The sequence below is a fragment of the Lithobates pipiens genome, unplaced genomic scaffold, assembly GCF_037356315.1.
Source record: "Lithobates pipiens isolate NorthernLeopardFrog02 unplaced genomic scaffold, aLitPip1_a1.2 Scaffold_18, whole genome shotgun sequence".
In the NCBI taxonomy this organism is placed as follows: domain Eukaryota; kingdom Metazoa; phylum Chordata; class Amphibia; order Anura; family Ranidae; genus Lithobates; species Lithobates pipiens.
In genome coordinates this window covers 46,549,623-46,573,487 of record NW_027507758.1, presented here as the reverse complement: position 1 = coordinate 46,573,487, position 23,865 = coordinate 46,549,623, and the positions used below count along the sequence as shown (strand labels likewise).

General features: G+C 43.5%; 1 protein-coding gene across 2 annotated transcripts in view; it reads left to right on the top strand.

Annotated features, from left to right (window-relative positions):
• The first annotated feature begins 270 nt into the window (after window positions 1-270).
• Window positions 271-23,865, top strand: part of PRKCE (protein kinase C epsilon) — a 569,674-nt gene continuing 546,079 nt past the window's right edge. The window contains exon 1 of one of the 2 annotated variants that reach the window (XM_077485651.1): window positions 271-1,225. In XM_077485651.1, the coding sequence (XP_077341777.1) occupies window positions 878-1,225 (348 nt within the window). In that variant the 5' untranslated portion in view covers window positions 271-877. The remainder of the gene's footprint in view (window positions 1,226-23,865) is intronic. The other variant, XM_077485652.1, reaches the window with a different exon arrangement.

The window sequence follows — 23,865 nt, the reverse complement described above, 5'->3', positions numbered from 1 at the left end:
CATTGTATAATTTTTTTTCATGATTGCTACAACACAGTGTCCTGCTTCCCTGGCAGAGGAAATGTCATACCTGATCAGAGAGGTAAGTAACTATCTATTTAAATAGTGAAAGTGGCCTTCTGCTGCCCTGATATGTGAGCCAACCAGGGACAGGGCTGCCAGCCTCCCCCCTCCCCAATACACACACACTGCTAGGTAGGAGCTGCTGAAGCCTCCATTGCCTGTATGTGTCAGCAGCACACTCTGACGTCTTCTGTGCATTTCCTGCATTACAAGGAGAGAGGAGGAGGAGGAGGGGTTGGGTGTCGCTGCTGATCAGCACCAACAAGCTCTTTAGGCAGCAGCAGCCTGCCATCCAGCAGGAATCTGCACACTGGATCCAAGGCTTTCTGCAGCCGGCCCAGCCCAGGCTCATGTATATTGCATGGGAGCAGCTGGAGGCGTCCCTGGGGAGGTGACCCCAGTCCTGATGCGGATGTGAGCTCCCTGCTTTTTTGGCCGTGCTGTGTTGTGCGCGGAGGAGGATTGCTGTGTTGACCTCGGACCCGAAGGAGGACTTCGGCGGCTGCTGCTGCTGCATGGATCAGCTGAGACGGTAGGTAGAGAGAGAAGACGGGGAGAGAGAGAGAGAGAGGAGTCAGCAGTAACCCCCCTCCCCTCCAGCCGGCCGGGATTACATGAGGATCTCCAGAGCCCTTGGAAGCTGCAAAAGGAGGAGGAGGACGTCCCCCTTGTTTTCCGTTAGAAATCAGCCCTGGATTGAGTGGGAGTCGCAAGGAAGAGAGCAGGCAGATCCCATCGGATCTCCATCGATCGCTGCAAGCTGAGAGGTGGTGGATCTCGGCTCCCCCTCCTCCCCGTTAACCCCTCGCTCGCCATGGTGGTCTTCAATGGTTTGCTGAAGATCAGGATCTGCGAGGCTGTCAACCTGAAGCCCACAGCTTGGTCCCTGAGGCACGCGGTGGGGCCCCGACCCCAGACCTTCCTTCTGGACCCCTACATCGCCGTCAATGTGGACGACTCAAGGATCGGCCAGACCTCCACCAAGCAGAAGACCAACAGCCCAGCCTGGCACGATGACTTCTCCACCGACGTCTGCAATGGCAGGAAGATCGAGCTGGCCGTCTTCCACGATGCCCCCATCGGTTACGATGACTTTGTGGCCAATTGCACCATCCAGTTCGAGGATCTCCTGCAGAATGGGAGCCGGCACTTCGAGGATTGGGTAAGACAGATGGGGCAGGCTTGCCTGGGCTGCACACACATGGCCTTAAGCCTATTGTTATACTGCTGGAGTGTGGAGGAAATCCTCTAGTGGGGATTGACACGGCCACACATCCCTCTGCTTCCTCCAGGGTCCCCTGTGGGGGGGAGCATTGAGGATAGAGGGGTGATTTGCTGCTGGAGCCACTAAAACCGATAGATATCCTAGATGTGGCCTGGTGGAGCTTCATGTCTCAGGGAACTGGGCTCCGTTAACCTTCTTGATGTTATGGTCCTAAGTGTCAGTGTCATCTCCAGGTACTCTGATAACCACTTTGACCTTTTTTTTGTCAGGGTTCTTAAAACATTACAAAATCCAACCCGATGAAATAAGGATAGCATTTTTTTTTTTTAATTATTGGACTTGTAGATCTTATGCAGGTAGGGAATGACATAAGCGCACATTCCTGTTATTACTCCTGATGGAGCTACAAGTCCCAGTGTACTGGGCTCCATCAACCTTGCTGCTATTATTATTATTATTATTCAATTTTTTTTTATATAGCACCAACAGTTTGCTCATTGCTTTGGTCCCAAGTGTCAAAGTGTCATTTCCAGGTACTCTGATTACCAGTTTGACCTTTTTTTTGCCAGGGTGTTCCTAAAACATTACAAAATCCAACCCAATGAAATAAGAATATAATTTTTTTTACTATTGGACTTGTAGATCCTATGCAGGTGGGGAATGACATAAGCACACATTCCTGTTATTACTCCTGATGGAGCTACAAGTCCCAGTGTAGCGGCTCCATCAACCTTGCTGCTATTTATTATTATTATTATTATTATTATTATTATTATTCAAGTTTTTTTTTTATATAGCACCAACAGTTTGCTCATTGCTTTGGTCCCAAGTGTCAAAGTGTCATTTCCAGGTACTCTGATTACCAGTTAGACCTTTTTTTATCAGGGTGTCCCTAAAACATTACAAAATCCAACCCAAAGAAATGAGGCCAGAAATAGTTTTATCCAAAAATTGACACATAAGTATCATCTTATTATTGGACTTGTAGACCTTCAGCTGGTTAGGAATGACATAAGCACACATTCCACTTACTCCTGGTGAAGCTATAAGTCCCAGCGTACTGGGCTTCATCAGCGTTGTTGTTGTATATTATACAGAATTTATTTAGCGCCAACAGTTTGCTCATTGCTTTGGTCCCAAGTGTCAACACGTCATCTACAGGTACTCCGATAACCACTTTGACCTTTTTTGTCAGGGTGTTTCCAAAACATTCCAAAATCCAACCCAATGAAATGAGGATAGAAATTGTTTATTATTGGACTTGTAGATCTTCTGCTGGTGGGGAATGACAGTTGCACATTCCCGCTCTTACTCCTGGTAGAGCTACAAGTCCCAGTTTAGAGGGCTCCAGTAGCTTTGTTGTTGTTATACAGGATTTATATAGCGCCAACAGTCTGCACAGCGCTTTGGTCCCAAGTGTCAGTGTCATCTCCATGTACTCTGATAACCCCTTTGACCTTTTTGTCAGGGTGTTCCCAAAACATTCCAAAATCCAAACCAATGAAATGAGAACAGAAATTGTACCACAAAAACTGATTGTAGAACGTGGTTTGTGGTCTGTACCTATAGCACACATAAGTATCATTTTACTATTGGACGTGTAGGTCTTCAGCTGGTGGAGAATGACACAGCCACACATTTCTGCTCTTACTGTTGGTGGAGATACAAGTCCCAACGTACTGGGCTTCATCAACCTTCTTGATGTTATGGTCCGAGTGTCACCTCCAAGCACTCTGATTATCAGTTTGAGCTTCTGTCAGGGTGTTTCCAAAATCCAACCCAATGATGTGTTGAGAGAAACCATTGTTTTACCCCAAAAATGTATTGTGTAATGCTATATGAGGACAGGACAGCATGGTATTGTTAGACTTGTATATCTTCAGCTGGCGGGGATTGACTGGGCTACGCATCCCTGTTCCTCCTGTGTCCTCTTTTTGGGATGGGGGGTCATTGATGATGGAGGGGAGATCTACTGCTGGAGGCACTTGGCTGCCAAAAAAAAACAAAAAAACTGATGGCTAACTACCCTATGTGTGTGCTGGTGAAGCCACAGTTCAAATACCAGCATACTTGCCTTTTATCAGCCTTCTTGATGTTATGGTTACAAATGTCATCTCCAGGCGCTCTGATTACCAGTTTGTCCTGTTCCTAATACGTTCAAAAATCCAACCCAATCAAATGAGGATAGAAATGATTTTATCCCAAAAGTTGATTATAGAATGCTATTTGAGGTTTGGACCCATAGGGCACATAAGCAGCATGGTACTATTGAACTTGTAGATCAGGGGTGTCAAACTTAATTTCATTGTGAACCACATCAGCATTTTGGTTTCTCCCAATAGGCCAGTTGTGTCTGTAATACTAGATGTCCAGAGCATCCCACCATCAGAAGTCAAGAGTCCCCCCCACCCTCTTTTAGCACAGTGCATCCCCCTTACCATGCCCTTCTTCCAGAAAGAAGCTGGGGGCTGAGCTGGGACCAGAGGAGGGCTGAAGTCAGCTGCCAGAGTCTGCTGAATGCTGAGACCATGGGAGATGGAGAGGGGTGCTGTACCAGCACAGGATCTGTAGAAGGCTTTCAGTCCTCCTCTCTGTTAACTGCTGAGACATGGTGGAGATGAGTGGAGGGCGGGCGTAGCTGCAGGATATGTGCGATGTGTGACCTCCGGGGTCGTGTCTTTTGGCGCATGTTGTCGATCTTCTGCTGGTGTGGAATAATAATCAACACATTCCTGTTCTTACTCCTGGTGGAGCTACAAGTTCTAGTATACTGGGTCCATGAACCTTTTTGATGTTATGATCCCACTTCCAGGTGTAAAAGTGACACTCCTAGCATTCTGAGTGCCAATTTGTTCTTTTCTAGGGTGTTCAGAAAACATTCATAAAATGCACAGAATCAAATGGGGATAGAAATTGCTGTCCCCCCCAAGAACTCATCGTAGAATGTAATTTGTGATCAGGATCTACAGCGCACATAGAAAGTATTGTATAGTTGGATTTGTAGCTCTGCAGTTGGTGGGGATTGACTTGGCCACACATTTCTGCTTGTCCTGCTGTGCCCCTTGCATAATGGATGGGAGAGGTTTGAGGGTTGAGCTGCTGCTGCGGGCACTAGACCACCAAAAAAAGGAATGGTTTAGTGCAGGGGTGTCAAACTTAATTTCATCATGGGCTACATCAGCCTCATGATTGTCCTCCAAAAGGGGCGGTTGTATCTGTAAGATTAGATGTCCAGTGCATCCCCTCCCCTTACATTAGATGTCAAGAGCCACCCCACCATCAGGCGTTGTGTCCCCCTAATCTCCCTAACAACACCGTGCACCCCCTTTCCTTATGCTGCTGCTGGGAAGAAGCTGGATGCATTGCTTGAAAGTAGGGTTCTGGAGGAAGAACAGAGGAGGGCTGGAGCTCTCCTGCAGCTGCGGGAGAGGTGTGAGGGTCACGTGAAATGGCCTGGAGGGCTGGATTTGGCCCGTAGGCCTTGTTTGACACCTGTGGTCTAGTGGAACTTACTAGTCCCAGCATACTGGCTCCAGCAATCTTCCTGTTATTATGGCTCCAAGGGCCATAGTGCCATTTTCTGGCACTCTGATTACCAGTGTTCCAAAATGGAACCCAATGAAGAGAGTCCCAAAATGTTCCAAAATTGTAACAAATCCAGATGAGTTTCCAGAAAGTTTGAAAGATGAGGGTCTAATTTGCACATAGCTGAAAACGTCCACTCTACCCTTGTTTTTTTTTTTTTTTTTTAAAGCTTTTATTTGTATCAGTATATAACTATTCTTGTAGGCAGAGTCTGGATACTGGAGAAGTAACCCCAACCAATGGGTTGCCCTTGAGAGGATGCTTACAAGAGGGCATACCCTGAGTATGAAATGTAGAAAAAATGGGGAATGGGTGAGGAGGGAACCCGGAAACGCTGGTCGATGAGTATGCAGTGGAGGAGGGGGGATTATATGGCCCGACTCCTACAAATACAGGTTAGCCAATGGCCAGCCTTCTAACATATCATCAATCCCTGTCCCAGCAAAGCTTCCAATCTATGCAGAGCCTCCTGTGCACATGTGTTGCTGGACCAATAGAGAGAGATGCTCGTTGACCTGCCAATATATATGTATTGGGCAATTGCTGCCTAACATTGTGCAAAAGAGCACTTGCCTTTCTTCCAGCTTTTACATTTTGTCAATATTTTTTACTAGTGTTACATGGTGTGTAATGTTGATTTGTACCCATTACATTTGTTATCATTATTATAGAACGCCAACTTTTACTAGACAATTCAATGCAAGAGGGTTGAATGGACCCTGCTCATGTGAGCTTGCAATTTAGAAGACCAATCAGATGGTTGTGTACATCAGCAGAGCTCACAATTCATGGTCCCTGTTCAGTCACATGTGCACGCCTGTTATATTTGCCTGTTGTAATCCAACATCCTAAATGAAATCGCCTTCCTTCTATTTGTTCTTCTCTTAAAATATAATTATCATTGCTGTTCTGTTTTATTCTGTAGCAGTTCCTATAGACCATGGATGCACAACCTGTGGCCCTCCGGCTGTTACAGAACTACAAGTCCTATGATGCATTGCAAGCATGACTGCCAAAGGCAGAGGTATAATGGGACCATAAGCGAGTGGGGGGGGGGGGGGGGGTGATGGCTGGGCACACCCTAATCACTGTGTGTTTCCAATTCTCCCTACCTCTCAGGCTCCCCCCCCCCCCTCTTTGTTGGCCCTCAAATAGTTTCTTTTGTAAATTAACACAGCGAAAACACTTGATCGCTGTGTCCATTCATTGCCGATGCATAGTAAACTGTTTGCTATGCTTCAGTTTGTAAATGGACAGGAAGCTCCACACAGAGCACTTCCCATTCATTCACTGCCCTGTGCAGTTGAGGCTGCAGAGAAAGGCATGTGTGTTCAAGCTTTGGGGTGCACACCCTAATGGCTGTGCACACCTATCGATGGGACATGTAGTGACGCAACAGCTGGAGGGCCACAGGTTGAGCACCCATTATATAGACCCTTGAACCCCAGCAGAGCTTACTCTTCAGTCTCCCTGCCTCATCACATGTATAGAGGTGACATTTTGGCTTTCCAACTCAGTAACGTGCAAACTTTACTAAATCTGTCATGACGATGATAATGTTTTTTCCATAAAATCTCTATGTATGGTAAGGGCTGGATAGAGTTACAGCTGATCAGCAGAAATGTATGAAACGTGTTTGGGGTCTTTGTGAACTACACAGTTAAACTGACCATACACTGTTCGAATTTCAGCTGCTTATTGTGAATGGGTGATCCTGCCACTCGACCTGACTAACTTCAATTTAAAAAATAAAGAGACGGTCAGAAAAAAAGCCAGTCGAAAGTGACTTTAGCCAATCGGCTGATGTCTACGTACAATAGACTACCGTGGGAGAGTTTCCATCTACACTGCATAGCATGGCTAAATCCATAGAGTTGTTATGGGTATGGCCAGCTCTGTGTGGTTCACTACTTTAACTACTGAGTAGCCGTAGACAGAATAACCAAATAGTCCCTGTGTAAGACCAGCTTTAGGGTTCTCCATGCAACTAATTGTCAAGGAAAAGAAACTGCTTTCATTGGGTATCCCTTGACAGCTAGATAAAAGTGTGCCATGTTCAGGTCTACATGAGTGACAGTGGCCTCCATCAACCATATGACCCACATGTCTAGTATAAATGGACCCTTGTGCAGCTGCACGGTCTGCGTCCATATTATGCCTGCCCCTTCCAATGAGAAAGTAATAGAAACCCACCAATCACTATTTCAGGAAGACAAATGCTATCCCTTGTGTGTATAGACAAAAGCACCAATGGATTTATTCTCAAGTGTGTGGGTTTTTTTGCTTTGTTTTTTCCACTGTTATTAGGAGGCTTTCATGGTAGCAATTGCTGACACAGTGGTAGATTGCATTTGTCACTGTGTCTGAAATAAAAACTCTCTGTGCTGCAGTACAGAAAATGGTCAAATATAAGCCTGCCATGGAAAATGAGCTTATGTGTTCTTGTTGTGAGTACATTTTAATATAGTATATAGCAAATATTGGGGCTGTTAAATGTAAAAGTTGGGCATATTTCCCTAACTGGGAGCCACAAATTCTGCATACAGCTGCCTATGGAAATAAAAGGCTGTATGTGGTATGCGCTGGTACTTGCACAAATGCGCATTCTTATGGATGTAAGTGGAGTGTCTGTACCCATGCTCATGTTTTATGCAAGTACTGGTCTATCCCTATGTACATCCTTTGATATCTATGGGTGGTTGTATGCAGCACCCAAATTTTACGTTGTATAGCCCCTAGGTGCACGAGGACTATAAGGAAGCATACAGATTACAGAACCTCCTTTGAACTGTCAGAATTCTGGTACTATTCCATTAAAGTTCACGGATGAGAAGTGTCTGGTGCCTATGGCAGCCAATTGGAATGCAGCTGTCATTTTTCCAGCATAAATGTAACATGCTTGGGATAGTCTGATTAGTTGATAAAGGGAATTCCACCACTGTGTTGCGTTTTTGTGTGTGCAGTGGTGTATAGGGTTTTTATTTATTTATTTTTTTACTAACTAAACACTCCTACGTAATATTATTAAATATCTTGATTTAAATAATAATGGCTAAGGAAGATGTTGTCTGCATTCATTTGACTTCCACTTGACTGTGTGTGTGTGTGTGTGTGTGTGTGTGTGTGGGGTTTATTTTTTATAATGACCCTTTGCACCCTCCGCCATTGTACCCCTGGCTGCCGTGAGTTGAAGGAAATCCTTATGTCAGATAATGACCTTTCTTGGATCTTCCTGCTTTTCTGTGTATACATGAGAAGAGGCCAGTGAGGACATGAGCAAACCGCAGGGACATTGTGCATTGTGTTCTTAGGCTGTGGTTACAGAGGTGTCGGGTGCTGGACTGGCAACTGTAATCATCTGCTTCCCATCATAGATTGCGCAAACGCTGCTTATTTCTGCTCAAAAGCCAAGATGGGCAATGATTCATGGAGTCCAATCAAAATTTGGCTTTTCAGCCTTTAAAATCGGGTTAGCTTGAATTGAAGGCAAATCTTATGTATGTGGGTCACCAAAGCTCCAGTCTAGTCATAACAATTGCATAAGGCTTTATTAAAGGGCATGAGACAGAAAATTTCTCAGTAGATCAGATGGGTTATATGTTCCTGCATAGCGTTTTCTAACAGCCAGTGAGATTGGGGATTGATGTGGGATTGGCTTAAACTCGTCGCATACTGTAAGTTAAAGTGTGGTTTCCCAGGTGTGTGCATGGGGTGTACCGGATGTGCCTTGGCACACCCTAATCACCCCATGGGGTGCAGTTTTTTTTTGATATATATATATATATATATTATTAACATTGACACCATACACTGCTCTACTACATAATACTATTTTTACATTTTTGTGTGTTTATATATTTAAAATGCATGTTTGAGTTTTGGAGTGCACACGCTAATGCAATAGGTTATGCACACCTATGGTCTGTTTGAACAACCAACTCTAGTTAGATCTACCAACAGGTAAGTAGTGAAAGGGCCTACCTGATTGGATATGAACAGATTGGATAGTTTAGTTGGGTCCTCCTACTACCTAGTTTTGCTTGACCTGAAGTTGATTGTACAAGGAGGATTTTTTTCTTTTTTTTTAAGACTGAACCGCGATAATACAATACAAATCTACCTCAATAAATAATAAAGCAAATGTGTAATAAATGTAATGGTTAACAGTGCAAATCAAGTGCTCCATGTACCCGTAAATTAAATACTGAAGCGATGAAAAAGAATCATAGTTGCACCCAGGAAAAAAAAAGTGCTCTTCCTCTAATCCCAGATATAAACGCAACGCACTCACCTGAAATAAATCCCTTCTTTTCTCAAAGAAGGTCAAAATTAAATAAATTGCCTCCAAGAAAGTGTATCCTCAAACAGATATCATATGCTTGATCCACCAGCGATATCCTTCGGTCTCCAAACTGTGGCCCAGGGACTGGATGTGGCCCTTTGCTTGCCTTTTATCTGGCCTTTGGGTCACTATTTCACCAACCGACACCAACAATGGGCCACTCTTCTTCTTCCATTGCTCCCAACAATGGGCTGCTCTTCTTCCATTAAAATCAATGATGGGGCACTACTGTTGGGGAATTATTTACTCCCTCTAAAGCCTCAAGGACAGTAAACTGGTCCTTTTGCTTAGAAAGTTTGGAGACCCCTGATATAGACAACTGAGCGCCACCATCTCCTGTAACATGCTCCTGTGCCTTTAAGAGATTCTGTGCGTACCTCACTCGCTAAGCGAAGTGGTAAAGGAACCTCTCATAGCGTAGTAAATTCAGGTTTTTTTTTTTTGTTTTTTTTAATGTAAAATTGCAGTCACATCCATAAAAATATACTCGTGAAAACTGAAAGTGCCAGTTTACACTTCACCTGCGCTCCAATGTCCAGAAAATATGTAATTTCTGGTCGGAGTGCAAACCAGCGCTTTTAATTTCCAATTCATGCCTGAGTATATTTTTATGGATTATAAGGGGTTTTGGTTGGCTGTCAGGACCAGGAAGAGTCAGCCAGCCCACTAATGAAGCACCACGACGCAAATACATTTAGCTTGATTGTCCACTAACTGCTATGTAATGCAGTACACAGCAGCGTGGTGTTGTGTTTTTTTTTTTTTTTTTTTCAGTGCACACCAACATGAAGCAATAGGACATAAGTATTTTCTATGCATTGGGACTGCATTGGGCAATGTTTCCCAACAAGTCTGGTGTGAATGAGCCCTTCTATGTGATTCATCTGGACTTAGGCCGCGTACACACAGGCAGACTGTATGGCGTACTTAGTCCGTCGAAACACATTTCAGCGGACAGTCCGCTCGTGTGTGGGCTTCAGCGGACTTTTTCAGTGTGCAGTCTGGCGTACTAAGTATTTCGGATTTTTCGAAATTCTGTCCGTCGTACTTTGGTTTCAGCGGACAATCCGCTCGTCAGTAGGCTAGTTCGACGGACTAAGAATGGCGCATGCCTAGAAAGGATTTACACGGCGGAAGGGTGCATTGCTGTGTATTGGACTTCCTATTTCTAGTCCCGTCGTACGTGCTGTACACGTCATCGCGCAAGCTTTCGACGGACTGTTTGTGCATCCATGTGTGGTCAAGTCCGTTCATTCGAAAGTATGACGGACTGTCCGTCGGATTGTATGACGGACTAAGTACGCCATACAGTCCGCCCGTGTGTACGCGGCCTTAAAGGGATTGTAAAGTCAGGTTTTTTTTTTTTGTATTTTTTTTTTTTTTTTTTTTCAACTTGATTCATTCTATGCATTAAGATAAAAAACCTTCTGTGGGCAGCAGCCCTCCTAATACTTACCTGAGGTCCCTCTCTGTCCACGAGTTTCTCAGCTGTCTGAGATTCTCCCTGCTGATTGGCTAGCTGACTTTGATAGCAGCCAATCGGAGAGAGTGGGTGAGGCTGGGTCGGGCTCCGTATCTGAATGGATACAGTGAGCTTGGGCTCGGGTGCCCCCATAGCAAGCTGCTTGCTGTAGGGACACTCGACAGGAGGGAGGGACCAGGATCACAGAAGAGGGACCTGAGAAGAGGAGGATCTAGGCTGCTTTGTGCAAATCTACTGCACAGAGCGTATAACGTTATTTATTTATTTTTAGGGAAAAAAAAGAGACTTTAAAAAAGAGAAGACTTCTGTGGGACATATACTCTTCTTCCTTTTTCCTTTTTTTTTTTTTTTTTTTTTTTTTTGTAATGTTAGCTGACGACATGCAGAACTGTTTGGGTCTCAGGCTGCCTGGTATTGTAGGGGTTAAATCTCCAATCTGTTTCTTGCTTTTCTCAGATTTTCTTTGATATGGAAATTAAGTAAAGTCATATGTAGTGATGTAACTGGCTTGTTTTGTATCGTGCATTTATTATTCAGCTAAGATTATAATTGAGGGAACTTGACAAGGGGAGGCTTTAGGGTGAGATGGGAAGAGCCTTTTCTGCATGATCAGAAAACTGAAGTGTGTTGTGATCGATTGCTACTATTTTGCATACAACTAGTACATGGCACTGTTTGATTAGGACGCAATCTTGGAACGATTATAGCCCCCCCCCCCCCTTTTTTTTTTTTTTTTTTAGATTATTATTATTATTATTATTATTATTATTTATTTTTTTATTCTTTAAATCTGATATACGTTTTTCTTGGAAAAAATTCGATTCATGCTGGTGTTTTGGGGCAGCAAAAAAAACCACTATGGGCTGCCGGTCCTCTCCCAATCAGGAGCACTTCCTCCAATTTCACTGCACAACAAACAGGGTTGTCACCTTGTTAACCATCTTAATACCACGCACTTTCACCTCTTCCTGCCTAGGCCAAGTTTCAGCTTTCAGAGCTGTTGCACATTGACATTTCCGCAGTCAAACAATGCTGTACCCATATGATGATTTTTTTTTTTTTTTTTTATCATTTTTCTTTTGCACAAATAGAACTTTCTATTGGTGGTATTTAATCACCACTGGGTTTTTTTTTTTTTTTTTTTTTTTTTTTTTCTTATTTACAAAATGTTATGATGTCAACAAAGTTATTTTTCTCCTTCACTGATGGGCACTAATGTGGAGGCACTAATATGCAGCACTGAAAAGCAACACTGATGAACACTTATAGGTGGCACTTATGGGCAATGATTTTATTTGCAAACTGTGTCTGATTGGAGAGTTTTAATTTTTTTTTTCCACTTCCTGTCCTGTAGACTCAACAGGGAATGAGAAGTTCTCCTTCCAATGTGAGGGATATTCTCTCTTGGGTAGCCCATAGATGAGGGTTTTTTTTTCTTTGTTTTTCCAGTTAGCCAGCAGGTTCAACAAAAATACTTGATTCCCCCATCCACACATTCAGTGTGGATGGGGGAATCCTCTCCACTGAGCTATTGTACTTCCCTGCCGTCAGACTACGCTGATCAGCATTGCAAGCTGTAGCCGGTGACACTGATCAAGTGGTGAAATTCTAACAGGGCCGTTGTACAGAAGTGGAATAGTAGATCGATTTCGGTATTGTCTCCTTGTCTATACATGAATCAAAACGTGTCCAGTCCCTGCTTAACAGGATAAATTTTGACCCATGTGGCAGACCTTAGACAGTTGACACAGGAGCAAGTGTTCCTCTTAGTTTTCCCCTCTCTCCCTGTTCTGGTGATAGCTCAAAATTTGGATTTAGCCTTAATTTCATTCCCACTGACCTTGGTGATAGGATGCTTACAGAGCTGGAATATTTCTAACTGGGCTAGTGACTGTAGGAATATTTTTGTTTTGTTAATTTATTTTTTTCCCCATAGTTTCAACTCTTGAGCAGTTGTAAATTTGTCTGGAGAGCTACAATTTATAGATACTGACTATTTTATAAGTCTGTCAGCTGAATGTCAGGTACCAGCAGATGTGCCATGTGTAGCAAGGTTATGTCTCAAGGCTGGTTTTTGGCAGGAGATAATGAGACATTTTATTAAGTATTAAAGCTAAATGGTGTGTGTGTGTGTGTGTGTGTGTTTGTGTTTTTTTTTTTTTCTACTTACAGCGGGACCAAGGCGGGGCGGCTACGTTCCTACATACAGCGGGACCAAGGCGGGGCGGCTACGTTCCTACATACAGCGGGACCAAGGCGGGGAGGCTACATTCCTACATACAGCGGGACCAAGGCGGGGCGGCTACGTTCCTACATACAGCGGGACCAAGGCGGGGCGGCTACGTTCCTACATACAGCGGGACCAAGGCGGGGCGGCTACGTTCCTACATACAGCGGGACCAAGGCGGGGCGGCTACGTTCCTACATACAGCGGGACCAAGGCGGGGCGGCTACGTTCCTACTTACAGCGGGACCAAGGCGGGGCGGCTACGTTCCTACTTACAGCGGGACCAAGGCGGGGCGGCTACGTTCCTACATACAGCGGGACCAAGGCGGGGCGGCTACGTTCCTACATACAGCGGGACCAAGGCGGGGAGGCTACGTTCCTACATACAGCGGGACCAAGGCGGGGCGGCTACGTTCCTACATACAGCGGGACCAAGGCGGGGCGGCTACGTTCCTACATACAGCGGGACCAAGGCGGGGCGGCTACGTTCCTACATACAGCGGGACCAAGGCGGGGCGGCTACGTTCCTACATACAGCGGGACCAAGGCGGGGCGGCTACGTTCCTACATACAGCGGGACCAAGGCGGGGCGGCTACGTTCCTACATACAGCGGGACCAAGGCGGGGCGGCTACGTTCCTACATACAGCGGGACCAAGGCGGGGCGGCTACGTTCCTACATACAGCGGGACCAAGGCGGGGCGGCTACGTTCCTACATACAGCGGGACCAAGGCGGGGAGGCTACGTTCCTACATACAGCGGGACCAAGGCGGGGCGGCTACGTTCCTACATACAGCGGGACCAAGGCGGGGCGGCTACGTTCCTACATACAGCGGGACCAAGGCGGGGCGGCTACGTTCCTACATACAGCGGGACCAAGGCGGGGCGGCTACGTTCCTACATACAGCGGGACCAAGACGGGGCGGCTACGTTCCTACATACAGCGGGACCAAGGCGGGGAGGCTACGTTCCTACATACAGCGGGACCAAGGCGGGGCGGCTACGTTCCTACATACAGCGGGACCAAGGCGGGGCGGCTACGTTCCTACATACAGCGGGACCAAGGCGGGGCGGCTACGTTCCTACATACAGCGGGACCAAGGCGGGGCAGCTACGTTCCTACATACAGCGGGACCAAGGCGGGGCGGCTACGTTCCTACATACAGCGGGACCAAGGCGGGGCGGCTACGTTCCTACATACAGCGGGACCAAGGCGGGGCGGCTACGTTCCTACATACAGCGGGACCAAGGCGGGGCGGCTACGTTCCTACATACAGCGGGACCAAGGCGGGGCGGCTACGTTCCTACATACAGCGGGACCAAGGCGGGGAGGCTACGTTCCTACATACAGCTGGACCAAGGCGGGTAGGCTACGTTCCTACATACAGCGGGACCAAGGCGGGGAGGCTACGTTCCTACATACAGCGGGACCATGGGGATGGAACATAGCCACCCTCTAACAGAAAAGCGAATCACAGCAGTCCAAAAAGGAGTCTGGAGATTTTGAGGCAGCTGAGATAAAAAAGGGACTAGAGTTAAGAATACAAACTTGAATATTTTTTCATTAACAAGAGTTTAGTGTCACTTTAATGTTGCATATCACATTTCTGTTACTATTCTGACAAAGGCCTCTTCTGGTCTGTATCTTTAAACTCACACAACACATATTAGCCACACAGTCTGGGATCTGGTGCATAGAGACAGAACGTGGCATTCTTCCAGCATTACAATAACACATCTGCTCACAAAGTGTGTGCACGCCGTGCCAGGCAGAAACCTTGCTTTTCTTTTTCTGGCCATTCAGATGTAATATTTACTATTCCTGACACTTCCAGGAGGAGACAGAGTGAGACGTGGACGGTAAGGTAGTTCATAATGGCACAGTTTGTTGGGAAACTCGATGGATAATTAGGGGTCTGATTTATCCAGATGAAAGAGAGCAGATATGGCCCTCTTGGGACTTTATTGTCCCATGGTAACTTCTCCTTGTTACTGTTTTATGAGACTCCAAATGTTGCTATCTCCCATAGATTCTTGGTTTTGCCAGGTTCTTTGGCCAATTTCTATGACAAGTGGGGGAAAGTGATTTAAACCTTCTCTGATCATCATTGGGGAGCTGCAGTAGTTGCGCGGTGAGATGCAGCAGATTGGGACCTAGACATGGCGTTCAGAAGCATCACAGCTCCCCAGTTCTAGTCAGGTGGCTATGGTGAGAGGGGGGGAAAAAAGTTGACCATTGGAATTCCTTGTTCTAAGAAAGTGTTTTCTTTTTTCTAATGGTAGGGTCAAATTGATGTTTGCTTTCAACCACAGCAATGAGAAAATTCAAAGGAGAGAGATGGAAAATCTTTCTCAAACAAACACATTTCTGACAGTGTATGTGGTTTTTGTTTGGTAACGTCCATTAATCCCAAAATCAAATGTTAAACGTAAATTAAATATTTCAATCAACATACAAATTTTCGGTCAAAAATTCTATCAATGGCTAACTTAAGGCTTTTTTTCCCCAGCCTGAAATCATCAGTGATTTCTGCAGCTCATATTGTGTGGTGTTTTCCAAGGGCCTAGGACAGGAGTCTCCAAGCATTCTAAACGAATGGTCAGTTTAGTGTCCTAAAGAATTTAGGAATTTAGGAGGGGCTGGACTGTGGCCATTGGGAGGAAAAATTGTCCTGGCATCATTGGGAGTAAACCATGCATTTTTTGGTATTAGGGAAAGGAATAGCGTTCTGTAATTGGTGTCATTTGAAGGAATAGTGCCCCATCGATGGTGATCGTGGGAGAAATAGTGGCTCACCATTGGTGGCAGTGGTAGAAATAGTGCTCCAAGGGTTGGACAAAAGCAAGCAAAGGGTTGCATTCAGCCCCAGGCCACAGTTGGGGACCGCTGATCTAGGTGATGAATATGCGTAAAAGAGAACACTAGGCACGGACATTGCACTGCTTTTCAAAAATTGTCACTTGGCCATTTTTCTGTCCATTGTGGTGTTTTGTCAGTCAGTCCATTCCAATGAATAGAATGCTGCACATAGTTTTCTTCCTTTTTTTTTTTTTTTTTTTTTTTTTTTCTTTAATGGGAAGCCATAGTCCTACTTTAAAGTGTGTGTGTGTATAAATATAAATCCTCACTTAAAAAAAACAAAACAAACAACCATCCTTTTCAGTTTTAAATAGAAATGAAAAGCAAAGCATTTGTGTAATACATACAAAAATAAATAAAAGGTATTTATAATGTTTTTATATTTTTGGAAGTGATTTTATAATCTCTGTTCTGCATAAGAGCTAGGTGAGGAGAAACAGTAGTACACTAATCTTGTCAATAAATGGCTATGCAGGCTAAGGGGTGTCATTGGAAAGCAGGCTGAGTTTCCAGCATAGCTAGAGAACTGACCATGCAGGGCTCTCATGCCTAGTGTGGCCCTTTTTTGATAGGAAAGCAGGGGGACTGGCAAGAACACCAGGGATTTCACACAAAGGAAGCAAAACAAAGAGAAGAGGAGACTTTCTTATACAAGTACATGGTACGGCAGCCACATATCGGGAATATGAAATGTTGGGTTTACATATTCTCTAACTTGATAACATTTATCTATACAGTATCTCACAAAAGTGAGTACACTCCTCACATTTTTGTAAATATTTTATTATATACTCACTACTTTACATTGTAGCAAAGTAATTTCTTCAGTGTTTTCATATGAAAAGATAAAATATTTAGAGGGTGTACTCATTTTGGTGAGATACTGTGTATGTATATATTGTGTGTGTGTATATATATATATGTATGTGTGTGTGTGTGTGTGTGTGTGTATATGTGTGTGTGTGTATATATTATAGTCAATGGATGTCAATATTGCAGCATGCTGTGGCTCTGGGGCAGGGGTAAGGTTTACTAGGGCGGGGGTGGTTGGATTACATTATCTCAGGGATAACTAGGTAGAAAAGTAGGGAAAGAGGAGGCTCCTATGTCCCAGCCATTGTCTGTGCTCCCTCCTCTCCCCTGCAGCATCCACTGGCTGACATGAGAGCTGGAGCAGGCTGAAAACAGGTAAGTATACACCTTTCTAACACAGAAGATAGTCAGTCAGAATTGGTGTTAGGAGGGGGAGGGAGCATTTTTTGGATTAGTTAGGTTTATTCTGGAATTCTACTTTTGACGTTTTGTTTTTGGTATGAATGGAATTTTGCAACAAAAATGACATATGTTGTTAGAAATTCATTCATTCAAGAAAAGTGTTCCACCCTGCTTCTTTGAATATTCTTGTTACTAGGGTCCAAATTGAACGTGGATTTAACCCTACTGACTTTTTTTTTTTTTTATCTTTTTTTTTAGAAAACCGAAGGAATGGTACGAGTGTAAGGCCAGCTTTACTGATGTGCATATATGCAGTTATTTTAATGTTTTAATGTTAACTCTTGAAAAATGCGAAGAAGCAGCCTACTTCCCATGATGCAATAGGAATTTCCTTCATTCAGCTTAATGCACATGTTGCTATCATTGTAGTAGTGGAAAGGTTGGGCAAAGAAAACTTTTGAATAGTAGTAGATACTGGAATAGGTTTTGGGTGCTGTCCTCTGAAGTAGAGAAATTGCTAATGAGTTGTGTTAATTTCACCACCCTTTTGTTTTTAAAAAAACACATTGTCGTGTTTTTGTTTAGCCATTGATCTTCCTTGGAAAAGCCTAGAGCAGTGGTCTCCAAACTGCGGCCTGTGGGTTAGATGGCTTTGCTTGCCTTTTATCCGGCCCTTGGGGCACTTTTTTTTTTTTTTTCCACTGACACCAATGATGGGGCACTATTCCTCCCACTGATACCAACACTTGGCAATATTCCTCCAACCATTGCCATTGGATGGGGCACTATTCCTCCTTCCACTGACCACGGGTTCTATGTAAATGTCTTACTCCCACTGACCACCAAGCCTGTACATTGCATACACCAGGGAATTTTCTACTTCCACTGGCCTCAGTCTGCTCCCCCCCCACAAAGTCTGAAGGACAGAAATCTGACCCTTTGTTTAGAAAGTTTGGACGCCTCTGGCCTAGAGTGTTGTAGGCAGCAATCTTTATACAGTAAAGGATTGTGGTTTGGTTAGGACAATCTTATCTTTTGAGCAGCAGCTCAGGTCTTGGTTGGTTTCCTGTGTTAAAACCACCATCTGACAGATTCTCAGCCCTCGGAGTTTGCCACAAGCTGCAAATGCTCAAACGAGTTGGTTCACAGGGCTGAACACTGAATTGTGAACATTGCAGTTAGTTGCCCATGAGAAATTCTGGGTGGTTGGATTGTTGGACGGTTCACACTTTCTTTTTTTTGTGTGTGCAGTGAAATGCATGGTTAATGAACCAGATCTACATAATTTTTTATTTTTATTTTTTTATCCAGTTCTGTTTTTTTTTTTTTTTTTTTTTTTTTTTTTTTTTTTACAGGAGATGTAAAGCACAAACATAAAATGATCCTTTTTTTGGTCTGATAAAGTGGAAGGCAAGTCAAAAAACAATTAAGCTTAAATCTACTCCTACCCCCATTTTAAGTCTATTCTATCTACCCTGTAAAAGGAAAGATGCCTATACTTTAAGAGGAAGTAAACCCTGGTGGGTTTTACTTCCTCTTTATTTCCCTGCAAAGGTAAAACGTAATGGACTACTATGAATTGCATAGTAGCCCATTATGTGTCGCTTACGTGAAACCGAAGCCCGCAATGTCACCGCTGTCCCCACTAGCAGGGATTGTCCATCTTCGCCCCTCTTCCTTCCGAGGGCCGCAAACTCCAGATCTGTGAATGGCCGAAGTCGTGTGACGTCACGCATGTGCACGGGAGCCGCCAGTCATGGTATGACTCCTATTAGAAACGGCACGATGTGCCCTTCCTAAAGTGCGCATGCGCCAAAGACATCGGCGCTCGGCTTTTTTGTAAATGTCTCCTAAACCGCGGAGGTTAAGGAGATATTTCAAGCACCTACCGGTAAGCCTTAATATAGGTTTACTTGTAGGTAAAAGTGGTTGTACAGGGTGTACCACCACTTTAACCTATTCTGAAGTCGCTCCCGTCCAGTTACATGATCTTTCAGCATTGGCTTCAGTGTAGAGGAGAGGTTGCCAGCAATGGCTGCAGAGCCTGGGCAATGACATTACCCATAGACTTACTATGGGCATCTGTTGTCAGCTGTCCCTCCTCCTACACTGAAGCTGGTGCTTGGACCCGATCATGTGACCACACCAAGGCAACTTCAGAATAGGTAAGTATAGGCATCTTTCCTTTTACTGGCTACATAGAATAGACTTAAAATGGGGGTTTCACCCAGTTCTCGGAGGCCTGGGCGATAACGGGGCAGAGGACTGGGCCTCGCGTTCACCCAGTCCTCTGCCCCGCATTCACCCAATCCTCTGCTGTCGCCCAGCCCTCTGCCCTGCTGTCGCCCAGCCCTCTGCCCTGCTTTTGCCCTTTTCTTTCTTAAAAAATAAATAAAATTAAATGTTGCTTTGTACGGCAGTTCAATAAGGGGGCAACAAACGTCACAGGGGGTATAGACAGGGCCGTTGCTAGACTGTTTTGCACCCTTTGTATACCATATAGAAATTATATTTTAGTGGTACAGTGTTGTGTGTTTTTTTTTTTTTTTGGGGGGGGGGGGGGGAGCAAGTAGCTGGTCTCGCCTAGGGAGCAAAATAGTCTAGCACCAGCCCTGCATCAGTCGTACATGAATATGCAGGAAAATCCATGTTTTTACCAGGATGGCTGCATGGATCTTATGTTCCTTTTGGAGTGGATAATCACAGTTCTCTGCTGTTTATGAATCGGTTACTACATGTATATGCAATAATATTCCTCTTAGCAACATTTATACTGAACAAATGTGCAAAAGAGCTGGATAGAAATGCACTGAACATGCATTTTAATGCAGGCTGTACACTCCTCCCCTGGGAACACAAAATGCATAGAACCCACACCTAAAAATGTGTCCTGCATTGAAAATTTCACACCTTTCTATAAGAAAAATGTTGCAAAAGAGTCTTTAGTATTTTTAATTAGGACAGAGCAAAATACACAGATTTAGGAGTGCTGTATCTTGGGGAAAAAGTCTCTGCAGTGGTAATTGTAATTAACACTGTAACCTCACCTCCCACTGTCCTTTTCACTTCTAATTTCTGGATCTCTCCTTTTAAGCTCAACTAAGAAAATTAGAGATTTGACTGTAACTTAAGCTGCTTATACCGCCGGAGCCTTTTGACGTTCCTTTTTTCAGAGAAAGTGAATTGCTCATGCATTTTTCATTATACGCTGACTTTGAACTACCTGACTTTGTGACAGGTTTACTTTAATAAATAATTAAAATGTACATACATATTATTCTTATTTATTTATTCTAATGCTCACGTTTTTCTGTGGAAGTACATGTTTAATACCGCTTAGGTCAGCCTAAACATATAGATCACATAGTATCCATAAGGGGAAAAAAAAATACAAACAATGCAATACAAAGAAGGGGGAAAAATAAAGTGTGTGTGTGTGTATGGTGGTGTGTGTGTGTTTTTTTTTTTTTAATATATATATAATATAATTTTCGGTGCCATTTGCACCTTTTGTTCACCCGCATCAATATATAAATATAAATATATATATTTTTGAGATGCGGGTGAAAAAAGGTGCAGATTAATGGCACCGAAAATCCATGCGATTTTACTGTGTGTAATTGAAAATAACATGGATGCTTAATTGTTACATTTTCAATGCAATTCAAAGGAGAGGTGCTTTTTGTTTTTTAACTTCTCTTAGACTATGGCTGAGATAAAATTTTATATTCATTTAAATTCAGTGCCCCTGGATGACGCAATTTTTAGCGAAACGTGTAGGGATGAGCGATGCACTGACGTCACCCCTTACGAAGGGATTGTACCCAGGAACGACGAGTTTGTCCGTTTTGCGTCTGGCCGGCGCATCGGACTTAAGGCTGATCTTTCCTTTGTGCTTTGCAAGTGCATTTTGTTTTCATATTTGAGTTATATTAAAAGGTTTTACACTATTGGAGCTTCATTTCTTTTGCATGGAATTGGCACATATGACCTAATATATGGGAGATAACTAAAGATACTTGTTTGACAACCTGGTCATGATATCGGTGGAGGGAGGAGAACAGCTGAGACCCTTTTTGAAGTGGGAGATATCTATTGTTACATGCTGTTGGTGACCCTCTGTAGTGGGGGGGGTCATGAAATTCTGGTAAGGAGTAATTTTGTCTGTATGGTGGTGGCTCAAGCACTTGCTACACAGTAGAAGATTTGCCGATTTCATCTATATTGGACTCTGTTGGAATTTAAATGTTTATATAATTACACATGGGGTGTTGACTATTTTGTTTTATATATATTATTTTTTTTTTTTTTTTTCTTTTCCTCTTTTTTCGTTGTTCACTGTGATCAATTATCCTATGGTCCTTCTTCTTTAGGACTGGGGGTAATAGGCCTAATTTTGCACATTATTATTGAAATTTTGTCTAATGTTTTTTACTTCCTTGAATTTTATGTGGGTTTATGATTTAGCGCAGCTTACTCAATTTTTCATGTGTTTTTATCTGTAATTATGTAATACAGTCAAGCTACAGCTGATCAGAGTTCCATTGTGGATGATTAGTATAATATTTTTATCATAGCGCAGTTTTTTCCTTTTTTCCAATTTAAATTCATGATATTAATATAAAAGTCAAATACTATACAATTCTGTTAAAAAAAAAAAATATATATATATATATATATATATATATATATATATATATATATATATATATATATATATATATATATATATATATATATATATATATATATATATATATATATATATATATATATATATATATATATATATATATATTTTTTTTTATTTTTTTTTTATTATCCTTTTGTACCACCACCCCCTCCCTTTTTAGAATGTAAGCTGTACCAGCAGGTCCCTCCTGTACCTTTTTTGTATTGAAATGTACTGTAATTGTGTTGTTTCCTGCCCCCCCCCCCCATACATTGTAAAGCGCTGCGTAAACTTTTGGCGCTATATAAATCATGTATATAATTTTCTATCTGTCTCCTTTTTTTCTTTTTTCTTCTTTTTTCTTTTTTCTTTTTTTTCTTTTTTTGGACCAATATTTTGCATAAGAAGCAGAATATCAATACTGTGCATCATCTGTGTGTGTGAATTTAGGCTGTGAAATTCCTCCTTAATGGAGTACCAGTGTGAAAAGGAAAATGATAAAATATGCAGTGAACTTCCCCGAATGCTTATCAATTATTAAGCTGCAGAATTGAATGTGCGTTAAGGTGGAAGGATCTGATTTTTCCAAGCTCGTGTTTGTTTTTAGCAAGGGCTTGGCAGATTCCTTCAGTACTTTTAAATTCAAGGCTTTCTTAGTGAGCTGTTTAAGAGGACCTGAACTGTAGACATTGTGCCCAAAAAAGACAATTAAAGCAAAGTTACAATTAAAATAAAAAAATAAAGTCAGCAGCTACAAATGCTGCTGCTGACTTTTAATAGTCAGGCATTTACCTGTCCCATGGTCCGGCGATGTGGGGGAGTGAAGCCCCGCTCGTCCCCCCCCGAGGTGCCGGCATTGTCACTGCGGGCGCCTGGCTGTAGCTTCACAGCCGGGCACACACTGTGCGTTGTGACTGGTCCGGGCAATCATCTGGGAAAAGTGACGTGTCCCAGATGATTGCCGAGAGGGAGGGAGGAGAGGTGATCTCCCTTCCAGTGCCGCGGTGCTCTGGGAGGAAGTGGGAGCTGGAATTGTCTCCCGTCCCCCCAAATAAAATAAAAATGACATGCCAAATGTGGCATGTTAGGGGGTCACCTTCCCTTTTTAAAGCGGAAGTTCTATTTTTGGGTGGAACTCCGCTTTAAGAGGTAAAGGACTAGCCACAACTATTGCATATTCATTCTCTGCAGCTAATCTTCTCATTACTGCTTTCATGTGTCACTCTCTGGCATTGGTAAAAGCAGGGATTTGCTTCTGTATTGCAGAGCTCCCCTTGATGACTGTAGAGGAAGCACTGATCCACAGAAAGAATGGAGCAGAAGCAGGGGGATCCTTGCACTGCAGGTCCTCGGGTACAACTTTCTCTCCAGCAAAGGAGGACAGTGCACAGCACAGAAGTGACACCCTAAATCTCTCTCCACATTCAGTGAGAATAGTACACCTAGGTACAATGCCTTAGATCTAAAACTTATGGGAAGTAGGAAGAGTGATTCACAGCAGAATACAATCTGCAGGTTCCAGGCACTGTGTCCCTAGGCACCCGCCGATCGTCGGTAAAGGACACAGAACTGCAATCTGCCTATGTAAACAAGGCAGATTGCCATTCTGACAAGAGGGAAGGGATGCATTCTGTGTTTCTGCAAACCAGGGGATATAATTTGTTTCTAGCACACAGTGTACACTAAAACACTGGCTAGGCACAGATTTAACCCTTTAATAGCCCTAGATGTTTAACCTCCTTCCCAGCCAGTGTCATTAGTACAGTGACTGCATATTTTTTAGCACCGATCACTTTTAGTGTCACTGGTTCCCACAAAGTGTCAGTGAGCCCTGGTTCACACTGACGGTGGGAATGAAATTGCACAAGTTCAGCTGGACTGGCACAATTTAATTCCCGCATGTCGGTCCCAAATTCGGGGGGCCATTTCAGAGACATCTGTACAGATGTCAATGGAAATTGCACCCCAAAATCGCCAAAAGTAGGACAAAAACTTATTTTGGGAATTTGGACACTGCCATTGATTTAGCATGGGATTTGACATGTCAAATTTGCATCTATGTGAACCAGGGCTTAGTGTCCAATTGTCCACCGCAATATCACAGACCCGCTATAAGTCACTGATTGCCACTATTACTAGTGAATAAATTAATAATTAAAAATTCCAGTATATATCCCATTGGTTTACATGAAC